The sequence below is a fragment of the Schistocerca piceifrons genome, chromosome 2 (genome assembly GCF_021461385.2).
Source record: "Schistocerca piceifrons isolate TAMUIC-IGC-003096 chromosome 2, iqSchPice1.1, whole genome shotgun sequence".
In the NCBI taxonomy this organism is placed as follows: Eukaryota; Metazoa; Arthropoda; class Insecta; order Orthoptera; family Acrididae; genus Schistocerca; species Schistocerca piceifrons.
This window is the reverse complement of record NC_060139.1, coordinates 691737125-691760950: the sequence shown is the minus strand read 5'-3', so window position 1 is coordinate 691760950 and position 23826 is coordinate 691737125. Positions and strand designations below refer to the sequence as shown.

The 23826-nt window shown below is 39.3% G+C and overlaps 1 protein-coding gene across 1 annotated transcript in view; it reads left to right on the top strand.

Moving 5' to 3' along the window:
- LOC124776375 overlaps positions 1-23826 on the top strand; it is a 352178-nt gene that overhangs the window by 267091 nt on the left and 61261 nt on the right. Inside the window, exons 14-15 of the mRNA XM_047251339.1 lie at positions 16677-17046; positions 17123-17298. Of these exons, the coding sequence (XP_047107295.1) occupies positions 16677-17046; positions 17123-17298 (546 nt within the window). The remainder of the gene's footprint in view (positions 1-16676; positions 17047-17122; positions 17299-23826) is intronic.

Below are 23826 nucleotides of genomic sequence, written 5' to 3'. Positions count from 1 at the left end.
TCCAAACTGCTGCTTCAAAACTCAAAAGTAAATTAGAGCATTGTGTTCGGACTGGAGCCATTTTTAATTAAACAATTACAGGATATTATTGCTGCACATGATGTGGTAATGATTAAGCTTGATCTGAAACTTCCTGGCAGATTAAAACTGTGTGCCCGACCGAGACTCTGTTTGTACATTTTTGGAATAGTGTGTTGGACCAGGTTTTGAGAAGGTTTCTCACATCACTGTTTTTGAGGAAATGTTCTGTAAAAGATATAGTTGGATCTGGAGCAGGTGCATTCCATTCTAATGTAAATCTGAAAAGTTAAGTTATTCAGGTGTACATGGACGCCCTTAATGTTAATAAGGCATTCCTAAGAGCTCTCAAAAGAAAGCTCAAAGTCGAGGGTAATCCAAAGGATACTGTGTTTTTGGAGTTGGGAACATGGGAATTACACACAGTGCATAGTGACTTTGACAGGTTCTACTGGCATTAGTTAGGATCTTGCTCAGTTTCTGAGAGCTTTATATAACACATTTAAAAACATTCCTTCAGGCCAAGCTGATTTTGACAGTATTACAAGCATCTTTGTTTTTCAGCAGAAGTTCTTCACTGTTGGGTAGATGGAAAATAAAATGGTGTCGCTCAGGGCTTAGCAAATATTAACAGCTGTTTAAAAATGTGTTTACAGAAGTAGGTAAAACCAAAACCTAAGGCCAGTGCTGGAATCCTAAGAGTCACAACTACCAAAAAGTATGTGTGTCTTTGAGGGATGAGATGCTGATAGTTCATCTTGCTTTTTGTGAGACTGTGGCTGTGTGGCTGCTCAGGTTGAGTCATTTCTGCCCAAATTTCAGTCAGGTGCCCTCTTTACTCCATTTCTCTGTACTTCCCTCTATTCTGTGGTCAGAGAATTAATGAGAAAATTTGTCAAACAAGAAGTTTGCAGAAACAGACTGGCATCAAAATAGAGCTGAATGACAACATTAATTAGTTGCAACCTCAGAAAGTGGACATCAGGTACTGAACCAGAAAACTCTGGGTCAGTGTGACATATCAGAGAAAGATATCTTGGTGTTCCGGAAGGAGTGTCTTAAAATTATGAAGAGTATGGCATCCAAAATTCTGGATAAATTGTCCCTGACATACTCCTTTACAAAGGACATTCTGTGTTTAGACCCAAAAGTGGCAAGTTATACTGACTACGAGGAAAGACAGATAGGGATAGCATTGACACCACTTACTACCTTAGGTCACATTGGCGCTCATAAAGCTGATGCCATTGCCAATGAGTTCCAAAATCTAGTAGAAATTATAGCAATAAAGGCAGTTGTCAAAGAATTTGATGGGGATCATGTTCGCAACAATCTGTTCTGGATTATGATAACTGGTGTTGTGAGTGGCCATCAAAATGTGAAGGGATTTAACAATTTTTTTAAAAATCTCTTCCATAGCACTGCCAACCTTGAAAGAAGTATTCTGGCAAATCTATTCTGGTCCAAAATTTGACTGAAGCCTCTTTCATAGCTGTTCGTGCTGGTCATGGTGCAGTCTAGGTCACAGGGGGTAACTGTCACAAAGCAGTTAATGCATAGCTTCTGAAATGCACCTGGTAGGTACAGTGAAATGGAACAGAGAATCAATCAGCTGGGAAATCCTCAAAAGAAAATGAAAGAAAGGAGGAAGTGAGTAGAGAAAAGCTAAGAGCGCTAAGTAATATGAAAACAAAACTCATGGAAAATGCTGAGAAGGAGGTTTCTCAGATTGAAGTAGTTCTATCACTAAAAACTACCTGCTTGTGACGTCATTTAATGTATATGTTCTTATCAGACTAGTATACTGCTAGTTCTTCCATAATCATTTTGCTGAATTTGTATTTGTATTTTATTCTTGGCTTTCTTTGTAAAAAGTGTAACTTTTTTACTGAAATACATAATGCTCTTTGTTTATGTATCTGCATCTTCCCAACAGCTGGTTGCTCGTAACACAAATGTTTATTAATAATGTTTTACTTTCTTTGAGTGTCATTCTACTTTTCCTGTAATTTTTTATTCAAATTACATTTAAACTTTATTCTGCTGTCAGCTCCTAATATGTTTGTTTCTTGGTTAAAATAAACCATGTTCATTCAGAGGTTTTTTCCGTATTATAATCTCCATTATGTTCCTATAAATTGACCAAATTTGTAGATTTTGTCTTAAAATTGATCAAAATTAGTTAGGGACTAAGCACAATACGACTCTGCAAAAATAAAATATTGGTCTTAAAAACTCAAGGAATTTCTTTTAGAATCGCTGGTCACCCTGTTATCATCACGAAATTAATGAAAAAGTATGAGTAACTCTGGATCCTCCATTTCTTTTATTTTACTCATGCATAAAAGTAGTCATGATAATGCATCTGGTACTATTTTTTATGACCCTTTTGTATAGTTAACTTCTATTTGATGTTGCTGTAGGAATAATATCCATTGCATTGACCTTTCCATGAGGAAAGCTGAGACCTTGTGATATGTATATATTGCTATGTTGGATCCCAGACTGCGCATTTGAAATTTTTGTACACACCATATAACAGCTAACAACTCCTCTATCGCTATTTAATTAAGTTCATGTTCATTGAGTCTGCTAGCAAAATCTAGTGTTCTGTGGTTACCTAACTCAGGATTCTACTCACCTTGAAATAGTTTGTCTGCAGTACCAAGCTCAAAAACATCAGTTGCTAACTTGAAGATCTGATTCATCACAGGATGGAATGTAACAATTTTATGAAAAGGGTAGTTGATACTCACTATATATTGGAGATGCTGTATCACAGACAAGCACAAAAAAAAAAGACTGTCAAAAATTGAGCTTTTGGCCATAAAGACCTTCGTCAGAGATGGAACGTACACACACAAATTCACGCAAATGCAACTCGCACACATATAACTACAGCCTGTGGCTGCTGAGGCCACACTGTAACCAGTGGCCCATGATGGGAGATGCAACCAGGTGGTGGGGGTAAGGAGGAGGCTGGAGTGGCGAGGCAGAGGGATAGCAGGATAGGGGCGGGGGATGGTAAAATGCCACTTGTGGAAGTATACAGGGATGATGGGGGGAGAGGTTAGGGCAGCTAGGTGTAGTTGGGAGGTTAGACAGAGAGTAGTGGGTTAGCAGAAAAGGTGCAACGTAAAAAGGCTGTACGTGCATAGGTGGAATAGAAGACTACGTAGTTCTGGAATGGGAACAGTGAAGGGGTTAGAGGATAAGGACAATGATAATGAAGGTTTATGTCAGGAGGGTTACGGGAATGTAGGATATACTCCAGGGAGAGTTCCCACCTGCACAGTTCAGGAAAGCTGGTGCTGGTGGGAAGGATCCAGAATTGCACAGGCCGTGATGCGGTCATGGAAATGAAGAATGTCGTGTTGGGCTGTCTGATCAGCAAGGGGGTGGTCCAGCTGTTTCTTGGCCATAGTTATTCGGTGGACATTCTTGCGGACAGACAGCTTGTTGGTTGTCATGCAGCACAGTGGTTGCAGCTTGGCTTGTAGATCATGTAACTGGTTTCTTGGGTAGCCCTGCCTTTGATGGGCTAGGTGATGGTCGTGACCTGACTGGAGTAGGCGGTGGTGAGAGGATGCACAGGACAGGTCTCGTATCCAGGTCTGTTTAAGGGATATGAGCCATGAGGCAAGGGGTTGGGAGCAGGGGTTGTGTAGGGATGGATGAGGATACTGTGTAGGATTGGTGGGCAACTGAGTACCCCTGTGGGAGGGGTGGGAAGGATAGTGAGTAGGATGTTCATCATTTCAGAGCACAACAAAAGGTAGTCGAAACCTTAGTGCATAATGTGGTTTAGTTTCTCCAGTCCTAGATGGTACTGAATCACGAGGGGAATGCTGCTCTGTGGCCAGACAGTGGGACTTTGGGAGGTGGAGGTTGACTGGAGAGATAAGGCATGGGAGATCCTTTGTTGTAAAAGTTTGAGAGGGTAATTACAGTGTGCGAAAGCATCGGTGAGACCATTGGTATTGACCATTGCTCGTCACTATAAATATGACAGAAATATGACAGTCACCGGTGGCTAGGCTATATGAAAGAGCCTTCTTGGTTTGGAATGGGTGACAGGTGCTCGAGTGGAGATATTACTGGTCTTTGGTAGCTTTGATATGGATGGAAGTACTGATGTAGCTATCTTTGATGTGAAGGTCAACATCGAGGAAGGTGGCTTGTTTGGTTGAGTAGGACCAGGTGAACCAGTAGGGGAGGAGAAGGTGTTGAGGTTCTGGAGGAGTGTGAATAGGGTGTCCTCACACTGTCTAGATCATGACAATGTCATCAGTGAATCTGAACCAGGTGAGGAGTTTGGGATTCTGTGCATTGAGGAAGAATTACTTGTTATGGCCCTTGAGTAGGTTGGCATAGGATTGTGCCATGTGAATGCTCATAGCCATACCTTGGATTTGTTTGTAGGTAATGCCTTCAAAGGAGAAGTAATGTGGGTGAGGATATAGTTGATCATGGTGATTAGGAAGGAGGTTATAAGTTTGGAATCTATTGGGCCTTCGGAAAGGTTGTGTTCAACAGCGGTAAGCCGATGTGTATTACGTATATTAATATAAATGGAGGCGGCATCAATAGTGACAAGCTGGGCACCATGTGGTAAAGGAACAGGAACTGTGAAGAGTCAATGGAGCAAATGGTTGGCGTCTTTATATAGGAGTGTAGTTTGTAGGTAATAGGCTGAAGGTGTTGGCCTACGAGAGCAGAGGTTCTCTCAGTAGGAGCATGGTAACTGGCCACAATGGAACATCCTGGGTGGTTCAGTTTTTGGAATTTAGGAAGCATGTGGAAGGTAGGAGTGCAGGGAGTGATATGGGTAAGGAGAGAGATGGTCTGTGGGGAGTGGTTCTGGGATGGGCCTAAGGTGTAGAGGAGAGACAGGGATCCTGCTGGATTTCTGGAGTGTGGTCACTGTGGCAGGGATTGTACATGGATGAATCTGACAGCAGGCAGAGTAATCCTTGTGGTTCAAAATAACACGGGTAGAGCCTTTGTTAGCAGATAGGAGTACATGGTTGGGATCAGTTTTTAGGTGAAGGATTATGGTTCTCTTTTTGTGCGGATGTAAGGTTAGTTAGCTTGCTGGGGAATTTGGGGAATGATGGTGAGGCAAGGTCTGAGGCTGAGAAATTCTGGATAGTTAGCAGGGGGTGGCTTGGGGGGGGGGGGGGGGGGGGGAGATCACAGTTGGATGGACGTGTGAACTGAGTCAACCATGCTTCAACATTGATCTTTGTATTTCAGGTCTCATTGTGTATGGTGGTGGGAGGGAGTTTTTGAGGGTGAGGTGAATGTAGTAGGTCTGCAAGGCAGTGTTTGTCAGCTGAGAGGGGGATGTGGGGGAGGTTTGTAGGTTGTTGTAAAGATGGTGGATAATGGTAGTCCAAGGTGGGAGCAGGAAGTGAACAGGGTGGAGAGTTTTTTGAGGTGGCATTGTGCATGTTACTCTAGTTCCTAGAGGGCAAGGGTTTTGGTGTGTATATGGGATCCAGGAATTTGGGTTTGCATAGCAGGAGAATTTGACGGATGTAGAGGAGGTATTGCAAGGAGGTTTGGACCTGATTGATATGGTTTTGCAGGACTGTGTTGGTGAGGGTTAAGGACTGGCAGAATCTGAAAAAATTGAGGCCATTGTGGGAGGAAGGGTGGCAGTTGGAGATGGGTAATTTTCTGGTAAGGTCATTTGGAGGGATTCCGTGAGACAAGAAACAATACAGGAATAGTATGTAGGACTGGGTTCTGGCTAGGGATAAGGAAACTTTTCTGTATTGATGCAGGTGAAAGGGGCAAAGATCCATGGTAGTGGATAAAAATGCATAAACATACATAAATAATGTAGAAGTGTGTACAAAAAATATTTGCAAAAATACACCCGAACATGTGGGAAAAGTCACAAAAAGGATGAAATGGATGGAGTAGGGGGTACAAGACGAAATCTGAGGGAGAAGACTGAAAGTGAAAGGCAAAAACCAAACAAAAGTGTCATTACGTCACAAGGAGATCAAAGAGAAAATAGAGAGATTGTAATGAAGATTGTTGGTGGATAAGGTTGGATAAGTCTGAAGATGGGGGATGGCAGATGTGACTAGTTAGGTGAAATTAGTATGTGCAAACTGGATTGGTGGGGAGAAAGGGGGGGGGGGGGCAGGTTGGTAGGATGAGATAAACGTTCATGTGGCACAGGAAGATACAGGAAATAACACACGACAGTGATGCAGGAAGAGTAATTAATTAGAAGGTATTGGATTAATCATGAGATGCTGCACCAAGAATCAGCAGTCTCACAATATGTTTCAAAATCAATTCATTTACTAATGCTTGTTTAATGTTAAGAAATGCTTCTGATACTCCTTCATTCCATACCCATTTAGTGCATTGTTTTAATAATGACAGTACTCCGAGATAGTTCATCATTTGACCCTGTATGTAACAACTATAAAATCCAGCCAATCCCAGAAACGAATGTAACTGTTTTACATTTCAGGGCACTCTTTGATGGCTCTTATTCTTCCTTTGTGTGGTCTTATATCCTAAAAGTACGAATTCTTCTCTTCCAAAATGCAGTTTCACTAATTAAGCTGTGATGCCCTTCTCAAAAAACTGGTGTAATGTTTTAGTTAATAATGTACAAGGTTCTTCCCTCATTTTGGATAAAAAATCATATCGTTCAAATAAATTATTAATTCTTGTAATAACTCTTTATCTAGCGCTTCATTCAGAGCTTGTATGAACTCTGATACCGAAATGATTAATCCAAAGGATAATACTCTAAAGTGATATGATTTCCCATCACACAGGAATGCAGTATTTTTTGTGAATTCTCATGTAACCTTATCTACCAGTATCTAGCCATCAGATACTTCCTTTGCTCAAACTTGGCTAACAACTCATCGGTCCTCATAGGTCCCGGTCTTTCTGCTTCTCTGTGTCTGTTTAATGTCCTCCCTCCTGGACAAGCTCACCCCTCTGTGGCTTTCTTAAACCTTACTTGGTAACATGTAAAAAATGTGTGCTAATGGTAACATCTGTATGGGAGACTAAGATTGCCAAAGTTTGCAATTTATACCCACTTTAGTGGATATTGAAAATAAATAGCAGTTTAAAAGCCTGATGAAATATTAATACTAATATTTTTTCTGTGTTTTAATCATAATTTGCATTAAAATATTTAAAAATTATACATCTTTTCTTCATGAAATAGTTTATAAACTTTATTATTCTTTTGAAAAATTCAAAAAATGAAACATTAATGTTTCCAATGAAGAAGTTTGTCAAGTTGACATGTTTTCTCAGATATTTTGATATACATGGAAGTAAAGAAAAAAATTACAAACTTTCTGCATATGTTTTCATGGAGCAACTGGGTTTATCATATTTCACACACTTGCATGCAATCATTGTGTTGGATGTGTAGGGACAGTAACAACAATTTTTTTCTCTTGTCTATTTGTTGCCTTTTTGGTGGATGACCATCTCACTGCTCTTCACCAAAAATATTTGAAATAGTTTTCCTAAGTTCATCTGGTAAGTTTGGAATCTGGAGCCTTCTCTGTGTATGTCTACTGATGGAGCTCATTCCAATGCTCTTCATGAAATCAAATCTTGACGTTGTGCCCTTAGGTAAATTCATGTCATAGACATTTATGCAGCTCACTGATATTAGGAAGTAAAACATTGCCAGTGGCCACCTCCTCGTTCGGTGGTCAGCTGTGTAGTTGCTACATTTCACGTTTAGAGTGTATATGCCAGATTTTGTGGCATTATAGAAATGAATAATTTTTGGTTTGTTGCTTTTTTCTTGATCTATGCAGAGTGGTGCATTGAAGAAAGCATCATAATTTCCGTAGATTTTATTGGAACAAAAGACAATAGTGTAAGATCTTTACTGAAACCATAAATTCTTGAGCCCTCTTCTTTCTTTGGGTCTAGAAGATTCATTATCTTTTATCTTAAACTGACAAACATATTTACCCTTTCTTCTGGTTTATCACAAAAAGAGTCACTATGTTTGAATGTAATCCTACATAAATCATGTTGTTGTTTTTGTTCTGTTAGTAGAACAGATTCCTCGGTTTTGATCCTTATTTGCTCATTTAGTTCAACACGATTTCCTACTGCTTTATCGTTATTCAATATTTGAGCAGTAGCAACTAATGACAACTCATTATCATCTACTAGACAGTTTACTTTAAAAGGGCACACCATACGTAGGCTCTTCATTAATCAAATATAGTACTTTAGTATCAAAATCTAGTTTTACTTTATACTTTAATAACCAATCAATGCCAATTAATGCTCTTGAGTTACAGCTTCCACAGCTGCTGTTACGCAATATCTCAGTTCATTCATTGTTGTTGATAAGACATAAACAGTCTTTTATAAACCTCCACAAGAAATAATCACATACAGTCAGGTCTGGTGACCTTGGAGGCCAGTAATATAAGGCTGAGTCATTTGGTCCAGTGCGACCAATCCATCATTCCATAATTCTTTGATTTAAAAATTCCCGCACTTCCAGATGTCAGTGTGGTGGTGCCCCATCCTGTTGGTAAATGAAGTCGTTTGAATCAGTCTCCAACTGTGCTAAAAGAAAGTTCTCAAGCATATCAAGATATGTACTTCTTGTAACAGTTTTCTCAGCAAAGAAAAATGGACCATACACCTTTTCCCATGAAACTGCTCAAAACCCATTAAATTTTGGAGAGTCCCTCTCATGTTGTACAACTTCATAAGGTTGTTCCCCACCCCATATTCTCACATTATAACGGTTCACCTTTTCATTTAAATGGAATTTTGCCTTGTCACTAAACACTAAGCTTGGAAGAAAACTGTCTTCCTCCATCTTGCCAAGAACAAAATTACAGAACTCCAAACGTTAGTTTGTCACGTTTACAAAGAGCTTTTATTAGAACTGAACTACCTAGCAGGAACCATGTAAAACTCGAATGTTTGCTCTTTCCATCAGTATGCTGTTGGTGCACATATCTCAAATAATGTAATAGTTATTATTTTTTTTAAATCGGATGATTCTTTTCGATACACCTTGTATTTGTTACTTCTTTTGATATTCGATTGTATTAAACAAAATGTCCTAATTGCAACCAAATGAATTGACTATATATGTTCCTACCAATGAATGGATGCAGATATCGGTCCTACCTAAAGACTTGACAATTAATCAAGCAATCAAAATGAGCTTCAAAACCATATGAAAAATGAGCTGTACGCTTCACTCGGTAGTCATTGGAGTCTGCTCTATCACGTTTTGTGCAACAGCTGTATAATAGCTTTCTTCCAGTCCTTTGGAATCATTTCAGTTTCTATATTTCTGCTAAAAGTACATGAATTCTTCTTATGAAGTCATCTCCTGTTTGTAACATTTCTGCAGCTATACAATCCTCTCCAGGCACTCTATTTTTGAGTGATTGAATGGTCTCTTGTTTCTTGAATTGTTGGCAGATGAGGGTCTGGATTTGGTACAGGTTTTTCAAAATGCAATTTTTCCATTGCAGTATCACAGTTCAATAAATTTTGAAAGTAATCAGCTAGTATTGTGCAGTTTCCTGTATTGTTTGTTCTAGTTACCCACTAATATGAGAAAAACACAGTTCTCGTGATATATTGCCAGATAAGTCCTCGCGTGAGTCTTGTAGAAATTTTGGGTGTTGTTTTTCTGGCCTATTTCTATGAATCTGCTTTTGTTATGAATTGTTTTTTAAAGTGATTTTTGTATCTTCTGGAAGGACTCCGATCTTTCAGCTATTTGGCACCCATTCCAGTGATTCCATACTTTGGTTCGTTTAGTTCCATTACATGTTATGTTCCACCATCTGTGTGTTTTAATTTCAAGGCCGATGTTTGTAATGTCTTCAAAGCCTGGCCACTCCTTGGAATTTTGTTGTAGTATTTCTTGTATGTCACAAGCGAAAACCTCAGCATGTTCCTTCAGGGAGTCTGTATAAACTCTTCGAAATAGTTTCCTGTTAGGTCTGGATCTGTTTGTTTGGAACCTAATTTTGATATTTGTTAAGTAGTGATCTGAAATGACAATTCCCTTCTGTTCTCTAACATTTTGAATCTTGTGCGTATTCTTTATAGAAAATGCCACATGGAGTTCCCCTAATAGTGAATTAGGTGACCTCTAGGTTTTCTTTTTTGCGAAGAGGGCTTGTAAACCTTGTAGGCATAAGACTCAGTTCAAATGAGTACTGAAGCTTATTAGACATTCTTCATTCTTATTTGTCCTCTGATGCACTGGATGAAATCACACTATTGATCTGTATTTCTTCTCCATGCCAAGTTGTGCATTAAAATTGACTAATAAGATTTTTACGCTGTGTTTGAGAACCTTGTTTGTTGTTTCCTCTAGTATTTCTCAAGTCTTCTACTCTGAGGATATCTTTTTTTCTCACTATGACTGAGAGCATGAGCATGTTTCTGGATTGCTAGGATTTGAGCGTGTAAATCAGCTGTTTAAGTTTACCAGTTTTCAGCACAGTGTTGATATTAATTGTGCCTAAAAGGTTCACCCTGGTGCTGCTACTGCATCAGTAATAACCTGGATGTTGAGCACATCTTGTGCCTGGTGAAATATTGAATGTAAGGTGTAAGTAAGTCTATCTTGAAAGTATTTGTCCTATGGAACTGAAGTGTGGATGATAAAAACAGTACAGACAAACAAGAGGTTGTGGGTGTTTTTTAATGAAGTGAACTGGTGTGGGGGTTAAAGTTGTAGATGTCAACAGTTTGAAATGGGAATCAATTTCGGATGGATTTTGTTTGCATAGCTATGCAAAAGTAATGGGGCTTGTACTAGATACACTAGTGTGAAGAGCTGTGGTAAACAAGTCTTTGGGCTGAACGACGATGACGGGGAGCAGGAGGAGAACAAATCAAAAATAATGTGACATGTAGTAACTCTTAAGAAATCTGTTTAAAAATCACAGTTCTTACAACATGAAATCAAGTGATTAATTTCTTGTAAGGTAGATGGACACACTCCAATAACAATCCCAAATTTGGGATGTGATGCAAAGAACGAAGTCTTGCCAATACAATAAAATTTGCTGGTATTGATTTCTGCTGGACACAGGGCAACATTTGTTCACCAAGTAAAACCTAACTAAGAAGGATTGTACTACATTTTACGGGAAGTGAGAAGTTGTTAAACAAGCGCTGTTCGCTACAGGAGTATGAATTATTAAGACATTATGAATATTTACACCCATAATCTCGTTATACAAAATAATGATCTGGAATCTCAACACTAACACAAACTTGAGGCACCTATATATAATATGAAACACAGTGGAGATGGTGCCAAGTGCTTAAAAAGTGATGACAAACAAACAGTTTTGCATGTGGAGATGGTGCAGTAAATACATGTTTCGTTCACTATGTGACTTAGGTAACATGGGTGCAGTGGAGCAGGCACGGACCATGACTGTTCTTATGAAGACCTTTGGTATGTCTGAAGACAGTGGCTAATGTGACAGGTGTATTCCTGCTTCAAGTCAGAACTGTGACGGCAAGATGGTCTTGATAAATTAGACTGTCATTGTCAATCTAAGCTCATAGATGAAAGCTGCTTTGGTACAAGGCAGAATTTGCTGCAGGGTGTCAATACAATTTCTTCCTTACATGTTTCACTTCTGTCATATAAATATGTGGAAAAGTGACATCCAACAGGCCTTTGCCTATTTATGTAAACAAACATATCTAATTACCGTTGGCAAAGATGCAGCAAATGTTGACTTTAAATTAATCATCTGGTCAGACGAATCATTATGCACATTTGTGAAGTGCGTATAATGTTGAGTTCATGGGGACTACTACTAGAGAGAGAGTGTGCAGGGGCAATGTGAGATCTGTAGCGCTCTTCTGATGTTCTTAACTGGACCTTTTCATTGAAGGTGCTGTACCGAGGCTTAATGTCTGTGGTTTCAGAAACCATCACCACATCATTGCTTGCAAGGTACCTAACACACAGAGGACAAGTTTCCAGAAGATTGGCAGCCTTGCTCTGACTGTCCACAACCCAGCGACCCAAGCGCCAGTGGAGACCACAGGCCGAACGGACCTGTTCTCTTCTGCAAGACACAAGATTGAATATAGGTCTAGCTGTATCCTAGTGCTAAGTGATATTTAGAGCAGTGATCAGGCCACATCAGACCAGTTCGCTCAGAGTGAGGTTTCCTGAGCCAGGTGCCAATTCAGCAAGGATTCCATCAGTCAAGATTCTCACTCAAGAGCCGTCTCCGCGACATTGCTGTCATTTACGTCTGACTTCGAGACCCTTGGAGCTGCCAGCTGTGGACTAAGTTTATGCAGCCGTCTCACCAAAGAAAAGAGCTACTCTGTTGTCATATGCAGGCTTGTGGACTTGTAAATTTATTCCTATTCAACTTTCATATCACAACACTCCAGATGTGTACAGTTTTGCTCCTTATGTGACTTTGTAAAAGTAAAGTATGTGTTTAATCAAGTTAGACTCTATGACAATGTAATCGGCCGTCAACTGTCAGAAGTACTAGTGTGCTGTTTCACGAAGTGATGTATTTTATGCTGTGTTTCAATCCACATCTGACTAGATATACTATTAATCTTTCATAAATAAACTTGTTCAATCATTGCTACATGGAAGTATTTTGTTCTGCCATCAGCAAACATATCAGAAAGGATAAACATTTTGAATTGTAATGGCTTCATTTACTTGCTGTACAGTGAGTTTTCGTGTTTTACCCCACCACCTTATTGAGTATTAAAATACTACCAGCACTATTAATATGTGGGACTTTGCAGATTGGTAACCTGATGTTATATTCAGGTGGGAGGATTCTTCCACAACTGATGATGGCTCATTAGTTAAATGAAACCTTTCTGTCAGTTAACCTGTTTTTTATCTGTCTTATCAGTTTTGATTCATTTGTGAATCAGTTTCAAATTCCTGTGCTATTATCTTTGTTGTTTTGCAGCTAAGCAAACTAAACAAAATTCTTTCACCTACTTGAAAATGTTTAATCAGTTAGTTGAAACTAACTGCAAAAATGAAGTGCAGCTTAATTGCCAACTGGAGTGGTTTTGATTAAATGATAACAATGACTCCTGCCTTCAAGGGATGTGAATTCTCCAGGATATTAGGCAAAAATTGTGCTTGCATGGCAGGGGGAACAGACAGTATTGTCCAAAGATCTGGAATGATCTGAAAAGCCATCTGCTGCTAATGCTACTATTAAAAATCTGTAAGTCTACATGAAACAACAAGCCTGATGTGAAATGAAAGGGTCTTTGGTTACAGGTTGTAACCAAATCAACTTCACTAATGATCAGTCACCCTGACATTGTCCTTGAGCACATTCATCTTGATTATTTTCTTACAGTCGCATTCTCATAGTTCCTTGAAGCTGTGGGCCTGCTATGCTGTGCCACTCCTTGTACCGTGTGCCTTTCTTTCCATGTGCAGTGCATCAAGGACTGTTAAGAGAGCTCATGTCTATGCCAACTCTCTACAAAATGACATAATTGCCTTTTTAGAGACTCCTTCTGTATTGGTAATTCTTGTATTTAATGTTTACAACATTAGGTGACATCTCTTGTCACTTGCAACAATGTATCTCAAGTGAAGTGCATAAGAAAATGTCATTTCTCCTTGGCTTCTTTCAACTTTTTCTGAGTCTTGTCATTGTAGACAGAAGTGTTTGCTCTGTACCTTCTAAAACACTGGCAAGCTGCAATTCCAAAGTATAAATGCCACCTCCCCACAGCAAGTGAAGACTTGTGGCAGCATTACATGTTACAGACATATTGTGCTCACACTTCTGACATCATCTCTGCACAACCAAATTCAAAATGCACACAGTGGAAATTCTCTAGCTTTTTATACACTTACGAACATCTTCAGTTGGCCTAAGAGTATAATAGTAGTAGCATGTTCCCATGCTACTCCTAAGAATCCTGTGGAGCACTGCAGACCATCGTATGGGATTGTTTCACTTTTGTTGACAAATGTAAGTTATGACAGGCATGGGTGGCCATGCGGTTCTAGGCGCTACAATCTGGAACCACGTGACCGCTACGGTCGCAGGTTCAAATCCTGCCTGAGGCATGGATATGTGTTGTGATGTCCTTAGGTTAGTTAGATTTAAGTAGTTCTAAGTTCTAGGGGACTGATGACCTCAGATGTTAAGTCTCATAGTGCTCAGAGCCATTTGAACCATTTTATGACAGGCATGGTTAATCATTGATTTCTTCCTTCAACCAGAATCTTGTGTAGTCTATACCACAAGGAACTGCATCTGTTATTAAGGCATGTGGGCTATTACAAAGGTTAGTCAATTATTATCCGCAAAGTAGTTATAAAATTTTATTGTAATCAAATAAGAAACTTACAAGAACATCATTTTTTGACATAGTCTCCTTCATTTCAACACACTCGGTACATCTTTGTACAAGCTTCCTGACGCCCTTATAAAAGAAGGTTCTTGGTTGAGCTGTGAGCCAGAAATGCACCACTTCTTTCACTGCTTCATCCAAGGCAAATCGACGGCCCCTTAATGCCTGTTTGAGTGGACCAAACAAGTGATAGTCAGAAGGGGCAAGATTGGGACTATATGGAGGATTATCCAGTACTTCAAATTTGAGTTTCTGGAGTGTTTCAGCAGTGAGGGGCAGCAGTATGCAGACGGGCATTGTCGTGCAACAACACAACACTTTTTGACAGCAATCCTTGGCATTTGCTTCGAATTGCAGGCTTTAACCTGGGAGTAAGCATCTCACTGTAACGTACGTTGTTTACTGTTGTGTCCCTTTCCCCATAATGTTTCAGTACTGGACCTTTCATGTCCCAAAAAACTGTAAGCATAAGTTTTCCCGCGGATGGTTGGGTCTTGAATTTTTCTTGCAAGGCGAATTTGGATGTTTCCATTCCATACGCTGCCATTTACTGTCCGGCTCGTAATGATGTATCCATATTTCATCACCAGTAATGATCCTGTCTAAAAAGCTGTCCCCTGTGTTACCATCGTGATCCAAATATTTTTTGCAGATGTCGAAGCGTGTTTGTTTATGCAGTTGTGTCAGTTGTTTTGGGACCCATCTTGCACAAGCTTTATGAAACCCAAGTCTGTTGTGGATGATTTTGTAGGCAGATATGTGACTAATTCGCAGATGATGTGCCATGCCACATCATCAGTAGTTAATCGTCTGTGTAAGAGAATCATTGCATGTGAACGCTGAATGGTTTCTTCATATGTGGCGGTAAACAGTTGTCCGGCTCCTCCATCGTGCGTAACACTTGTGCAACCATTTCGAAATTTTTCAGTCCATTCGTAAACACTTCAGTCCATTCCTAAACACTTCACTGTGGCAAAACACTGTTCCCATACTGTACTGAAAGTCTTCGATGAATATTGGCCCCTGATATGTCTTCCGACCACAAAAAAATGGATCCCTGAATGTTGCTGTTCTTTGGTGCAAATAGACAGCACAGCAGCCATGATTAACAAAATGGCAGTGATAACAAAACTAACCTAGTAACTTGAAAATTGCAAAGATATAACAACAATTAAACAAAGCATGCATCATCAACATAAAACGGCAGTACTACCAAAATAAACAAAAATATAACTAGATTGCGGATAATTATTGACTTACTCTCGTACATGCTATTAGGATGATAGTAATTATTTTTATTCTGGTTAGGTCGTGTCACTGCTTATTCATTTCTGTTGGAAACTTTAAGAAAAATTTCTTTATTTCATGTGTGTTAGTGAGACACTGACAAGCTTGGGAAAAGGACATACTCAATATAGTGACTCATATTCTCTTTCTTTTGTAGAAGAGGATTAATTCACAGTTCACACATGCACCAGCTCTGTCATGTAATTGAATGTTAAAGGGTTGTAAATGTATTCATGGTATTAATTACTGTTTAAAATTTATTTTCCTTTCCCATAATGAAAAATACCTCTTCATTTAATTAGTGGAAACATGGAGATTTTAATGAGCCCAAGCAGCTAAGTGCACTAAAGTGCCTGCTGCTGTAAAACAGGGAGGCATTTCAGCCCTTTAATGAATTTATGGATTGGCAACAGGGGTCAGTGTGCCAGCCAGTTCGGATGTGGTTTTCAGGTGATTTGCCACATTCACTGAGGTAAATACTGGGCTGGTTCCCATGACCCATCTCAGACATACTATGCATACACACTTTGAATGATTGTCACATATGACGATGCAATTATACTAGTGCAAACAGCAAGGGTACATGAATTCCTCCCTGGGTGGGAGCTGGCAGTAGCCTATATGCAGTTGTGGTTGGTTCTTTTTAATTACCATGTTTTTGTATCTGTTACCATCTCAAATGTACACACTGAACAGACACGTCAAACTGGTTTCAGATCTATTTTAATTCAGAAAGCTACCATTAATAATTTAAGGGAAAAATGACCTTTGTTTGGCTTTCTGCTTTGTACAATTCCAAATCATCTTTTGCATCTGCTGGTAAGTATCAAAATATAACAGAAACATGAATTTTTCCTCTGCATAGTTGATGACAGCAGTGCTGTACGTGCTGTCTTTAATATTAAATATCTGAGAAGCTCTAAATTTGAGATTTGATATACTTAAATATTTACGTGTATTTGTTTCAGCACAGACAGAAACTGTTGAGTTGTCAAGTGAACTGAAAGTTTTGCTGAATTTACCTTCTACTGAAAGGAAGATTCTTCAAAAGTTAAGTTTACTCGGACACGTTGCCCGCACTAGATTGCTGTTATTAAGGAAAAGTCTTCCTATCAACTTGGTGTGTGATGTTGGTCAGAGGGTGACACAGTCTTTTTCCTTAAAAAATGATGGAGCAATGCCACTGAATCTGTCTCTAAAGATAGTTGATGAGCGTTTCAAGGAAGTTCACGATGACATTATACAAGTTGAACCAAAACACTTGGTGGTAACAGTGAAACAAAAATCATCTGTTGATATTATTTTCCAGCCACAACTGACATTAAAAAGTGTCCTCAGGTAAGTGAAAACAAAATTAAATAATTTATTTTATGCATGATAATTCTGCCATATTTATTTAACTAACCTTTTATAGATTGCTCTTTGTTGAAATTCAACCAAATGGTCAACTGTTCAAAATAGACATTTATGGGAAAGTTGCTTCAGCAAAAGAACAACACATGGAAGGAAAGTATAAGAATCTTCCTGTTCAAATTAGGAATGATCCATGTTCACAGAAAGTCCTTTCAAGTAATGGAGTTTCCACACAGGGTGAGTATAATTCATCCAAATCATTTGTATTAATAGTTAACAATAGTACTGATCAATCTTCTTTGTTCTGCCACAATTTATTACTTCTTTAAAAATGGACACTATGCCTCTGTATAATCATATGTTCATAATTACAAGTGTTATATGGAAAAAAATTAGTGAATGATCTTCACAAGTCAAAGTTTAAGAACTAGAATGAAATAGAAATATTCACATAATGTATGTTTGTCTGTGATGCTTGGTGTAGGTTGTTGTTTGTTGCACTATTTTACAACTCTCAAACAAATAAAACAAACTAATTTCAGTGCTTTGGAAGATACATCTTTGTCCCTCATTCAGCAGAGTATTAGAACATTGTTTTGCATTCTGAAGAAACACTCACAACGTAACATTCTGTAACTTCATTAATCATCTGCATAAATGACTGTACATTATTCCAGAACTTAAAGAATTCTTTGTTACTGATTACGAAAGTTACAAATCGATAAGAATAAAAGAACAGAAAAAATGTCAACAACAGAACTTACAGTAAAGTGGCACCAGGGATATCTTGACCCTTGAACTTGATCCGCTGACTGGGTGTTGTGTGGGTCAAGTGTCACAGTGATGGTGACACTGCCAGCTTCTGTGTCAGTATGGTTTCTGTTGTGGAGAGTGGTCTGTTGGTGTTTGTGAAGCATGACTTGCCTATCCTGGACTTGTACTTGGAATGTTGGCGTGGTGCGCAGCATGGTTTCAGGTAAAATCCGTGCTGCTTTGATACGTTCAGTTGATACTTTCGATGGCGTGCCTTTGCACAATAGGTTTATGGTATCAATACCTCTGCTCAACACCAGAAAATGGCCTATGTACGGTGGCAGTAGGGACGACTTGATTAAGTCCATTCACATCATCACATGTGAGCAACTCTTCTAATCTTTGTGTTCAGTCACGAGATGGTTGCCATGGAGAGAAGAGGGCAGGCAGCGTACATATTATGCAGTGGTGCTTTAACTGCAGCACCAACTCAGGAAGTTCCTCTGTATCTGACAGTGATGCTGCCACTAAGTAGTCCACTGGAATCTGTAGAGTTTCATCATAAACCATTGTTGCCATGGACACCGTAATGTTGGGTGTGGACGTTGTTTGAAGGTCTAGCAGCATAAGGGTACTGTGTCTGTCCATTTCTCTTGGTGAGACATTAATGACATGTTCAAGGTTCTGTGCCACTGTTCTGACATACCATTATGGCAGGACAGTAGTTGGTTGTGTCATAACATGGAGAGGATGCCCAAAGCATGCAATCAAAGTATACACAAATGTTTTTGCCATAGTTTCATTGATATTTCTATTAATGCTGTTCCCTTCATCCACCTTATACAGCTGTCTGTGGCATTGAATAAGTATTTGTATCCATCTGACTGCAGAAGACGTCCTACAACATAAACATGAGTGTGCGTGAATCTAAATGGCGTACCTTTGAAGTTAACAATATCAGCGTTTACATGACTGCCCACTTTACTTTATTGGCATGGAATGTGGGAACCTGGCTACTTGCATGTGTCTTCCTTCATAGCAGTCCACAGGAAACAGTATGTAAGTAATCTCATAGGAGTTCTGGCTTCTGGGTGAGAGGGGCCATGGATGGTCTTGAAGACCACCTTTTGGAACTTCTGTAAAATGTATGGTAATGGTTTGTCGCAAGAAATGTTGCTCCACTGCTTGAACTTGTACACTGGAATTAATTAGTTTGTCCTGTGGATGAGTCATTTAACAGTTATGGGTCCTTGGCTTGCCCCACAGCTAGTTCTCTATAGTCTATAATCTGACACTCCTTTCTGAATGTCAAGGTAATAGGTTTGTGATCTGTAAAAATAGTCAGTGGTCATGCTTTTATTTGTGGACAGAGGTATATGACTGCTTTGTATATTGCCAACTACTCCCTATCATATATGATTCAGTTCATTTGGGTCAGTTGCTGCTTCTTAAACCCATACCTCCAGTTTTCTTTTGGCGGTATGCTTTCACTTTGTTAATTGAAAGTAGCAACCCTGTAGAGTACGTTTTTATAGATAGGTGGCGTGTTCTCTCGGACATGTGTGACCGAACAGACACCATTCGTTATGGAGCAGCTAATACATTTGTAGTTTCAGAGAATAAACATAAACAGTTGGAACAGTAGAATAAAGGAACAGTTGCATCACACATAGTACCATATAACACTTCCACGCATAATACAGTCAAAAAAAGATTGTCATTATTTTTGTATGAACCCAGAACTAGAGCACGTCAAAATGCTGCTCAATCTCGCTCTCTTCTCGCTGAGTATGCAGCTCATTATCACTGGCACAGAGGCGTGAGGTGGGGATGACTGACGTCACGCTACGATACTGAGCTGAGACGAGGATTGTCAAATAGGACACGTGCCGGCCCGAAACTGTGAGAGCGTGAGCTGGCCAAGAGACTCGCATTATCATAACTTAGCGGTAGGCAGTAAATTGTCATGGGATTAAACTAAGCATGAGTGGTTGCTGAACCGGGACCAGTGCAATGACTACCATCACAAAAGATGTTGTGTTGAAGACACTTGCTGATGGGACGTACATTCTGATAAATGAAGTGGGAGTAAGGAGTGGCAGTTCCAGTTGGGAAAAATTTATGGTAAGCCTACCCAAGACATGCTACCTTCCCCAAGGACTATAGCACGACATATTAAGGAATTGGCTGATCAAGTCAGGAGTGAACTTATTCCAGTAGTGAAAGACGCAATTGGTAAAAACCAGTGTTCAATGACGTGCGATCTGTGGACAGACAGTTATCGTAGGACCCATTACCTGACTGTCACGTCCAGCTACATTGATGAGTCGATGGACAAATGGAAACTAAAAAATATTTGACAGTTTTGGATCACTGTTCATATACGCGACTATGTCGCAGCTGGTGAAAAAACAGTGTTCTCTTAACTACGAGGTCTCCTGATGTTACCACGACTGGTGAACATATCATTATGGAAATACATGAACAAATGGCAGAGTTGCAGATAACGTCCTCGGAACTAAGACAGGTTACTTTAGTTGCAGATCAGGGAGCTAACACCAAGAAAGCATTAGAAGCACACAAACGACCCCCATGTGTGATGCACTGTATTAATAAGCACTGAGGCACACATTCAATGAAGGTTTCTTAATGGATGAGATTCCTGCAGTGTGTGACCCCATCCTGACTGTACATAAACTGGTAGGCTTTATGAAATGATCTGGCTTAGTCGCAAGATTAGATAAAACCTTACACTATGATGTAGAAATCAGGTGGAACAATGTGTACATGATGCTAGACTCATTCCATTCACAGAAAGATCAAATAGAGACCGTTTTGCGTGATTCAAACAAACGCGAGATGATGACATCGTATCAGAATGCGACTAAGGAAAGCAGTATTCCATTTCTGAAGGTTTTCAAAGAGGCCATGGACGTTTTGGAAGGAGACAATGAGCCAACAATACCATTTGTAGTGCCGTGGATTTTGAAACTCGTAGGTCTCTGCAAAACTGGAGCCGACGCTGTGACAGTGTGTACTAAATGAAAGGGTAAAACTGTTTATAAAACACAAAGTTCTAAATGAACTACATGACATTCATTACGTGGCAACGTTCTTGCATCTCTGTTTCAAGGAACTATTGGTTTTTCCCAAAGAAAGAAGAGAAAATTTCATCAAGATGTGCGAAAAATGTTAAATAATGTTGTTGATGTGAACGTAGCCAAAGATTTCATGCCTTCTCCCACAAAAAAATCTCAAAATTGGCGAACACCCACCTCAAAATCGAAAGATGAGGTTGAGAAATATATGAACATGGAGGGTCCAAACGATGAGTTCACAGATCTTCTTTCGTGGTGAAAAACAAATACGTGTGCCCTGTCGAAACTCAGCAAAGACGTTTTCTGTATACCTGCCAGTAGTGCCTCAAGTGAAAGGAATTTTAGTAAGGCAGGTATGATACTGACTCAGAAAAGAAGTTGTCTAGATTCCGATGGCGTTAATGATATTCTCAACATCCATAACAATCAGAGAACCAAATAAGCTAAATTTGAAGCACAGAAGCAAAAGTAACTGACAACTGGTTTTCTGAGGCGTGTACGTAATCAAATATAATATTGAAAATTGATAAGTAATGACTGCACAACTATGCTGTGGATATTACGTACTTCATACTAAGTAATGTACCGAGCGAGGTGGCGCAGTGGTTAGACACTGGACTCGCATTCGGGAGGCCGACGGTTCAATCCCGCGTCCGGCCATCCTGATTTAGGTTTTCCGTGATTTCCCTAAATCGATCCAGGCAAATGCCGGGATGGTTCCTTCGAAAGGGCACGGCCGACTTCCTTCCCCGTCCTTCCCTAATCCAATGAGACCGATGACCTCGCTGTCTGGTCTCCTTCCCCAAAACAACCCCCCCCCAACTAAGTAATGTAAGTTGTTGTATTACTGTGCTACTAACAGGAGAACAGACTCAACTGCAGTGCAATATCTTCAGAAATAGGACTGCTGAATTAAGGTTTCAGATTAATTTGTGAAACTATATTGTACATTATTCGTTTTGAGTATGCACACTTTCTTTTAATTAAATGAATTTATTATTGTGTACTGCGGTCGTTGACATAGCTTGAGTAGAAGAAAATTGGGTGTGTATAAGACGCGACTTCTTCACTAAATAACAGAATAATTTCAACGTACAGTTTAGCAGGTGGAACAGATCCCCAGCTGCTGCTTTAAATCGTTTTTCTTTTGGGTGCTATTGTACGACTGTTGGTACAACAGTCTTTGGTTTGGTCAGTTAGTTAAATGTTCGATAGATCATTTGAATGATTCTTTTATGGAAATGATATGGAAGGAGCATGTTTTTTTTTCTGGCTACCACCTTTTCAATACACATTCATCAATGGAACAGAAGGAGTTGTCCAGGAGAAGTGATTTTTAAGTTACATTTGAAACTCACTTTGCTACCTGCCAGACATTTTTATTTTTAAATTCGATTTAAAACTTACTTTGCTACCTGCCGGGCCAGGCATTTTATGTTATTGGGAAAGTTATCAAAGATGTTTGTTGCTGCATACTGAACTCCTTCCTGAGCCACTGATAGCTTTAATAATGGGTAAGATCTTCTTTCCCTCTAGTGTTCTCCCTATGGACATAACTTTTCTTCTCAAACTGTGATGGGCTGTTCATGACGAATGTCATCAGCAAATATATGTATTTTGACGGCACAGCTAAAATGCCAACCTCCTTGAAAGTTATTGTGCCTACATGATTTCCGTGAGTGAACATCGCATATTATTTTTACTGCTCTCTTTTGTGCAATCAATACTTTCTTTCTAAGAGATGAGTTACCTCAGAACATCATTCCATAATGCATTTCTCTTTGTTGAGTTCAAGCATCGTAGTCTTCATGTTATTTCAGCTATAGCATCAGGTGGATCCGGCTTTTTGTAGTTTTCTTATGTCTGTGGATGTTATTTGTATATTTTCAGTCAGAAAACACAGCATATAAAAATAAAATTGCAAGGCGGTGATGGTTAGCAGAAGGGTATCAGACAATAACAAACGGTAATTACATACAGTGATTAATACATGAAGCACCTCTTACCAGAAAAGTGGAACAACTCAAAAGGTGGTAGTTTCCTTCAAGTGTTCCAAGTATGTAGCTACAGAGCCTGCGAAAGACTGTTCGTAAGTCCAAAGCACCTGCCTTCTTGAACATGCTACTTGTACAGAGTTGTTGCAGAAGTGAAAGATCTTTTATAGAACTAGGTCCTACAACAAAATAAAAATAAAACACAAAAGTTACACAATTAGCTTTGATAGCAAACATTACAAAATTAACTCTGAAACAGATAATATGTTAACAACCTTGCCCAAGTTGACGACAATCTTTCATGCTAACTGAGGTCATAATAAATACAATGAACCATATTAAGTCGTCAAAGAGTGAAGAAACAGTGGGATAATAAATCTGTAGTAAATAAAGAGCAAGAAATAAACAAAAGCATAAAAGCATAAAGGCAATAAAGTTCAAAACTAATTCCGCGAAAGGAAATCTTGTGTATGCGCAGTTACACATGAAATTAGAAACATTTGTAAAATGAGACGTCACTTTAAAAACAACTGTAAGTACAAAATGCACTCACACGAAATTCAACATTAATGTCTATGGTAGGCAGGAAAGTGGGTGTCTGGTTTTCCTTGCTACTGCAAGAAAAGACTTCGCGTTAATGCTTAGCTTAGACCCCACGATAATCATATCATCATGTAGAAAATAATTTACAGTCGTCATCTCTTGTTTTATCATAAGGTTTCACGATTTCACTTGTCACCATTACATGACGGTTTCTGAGTGACCAGAATGCCACCACTGATAGCACTTTAAAGGAAACTTTGGCAGCTTTACATTCATAATTACGTGGACTGGATTTGTTCGAATGTCTCAGTTTTGATTCGTTTGACCGAAATATGTCTTAAATCTGTCAAAATGCATTCATACACACCAGCACAACT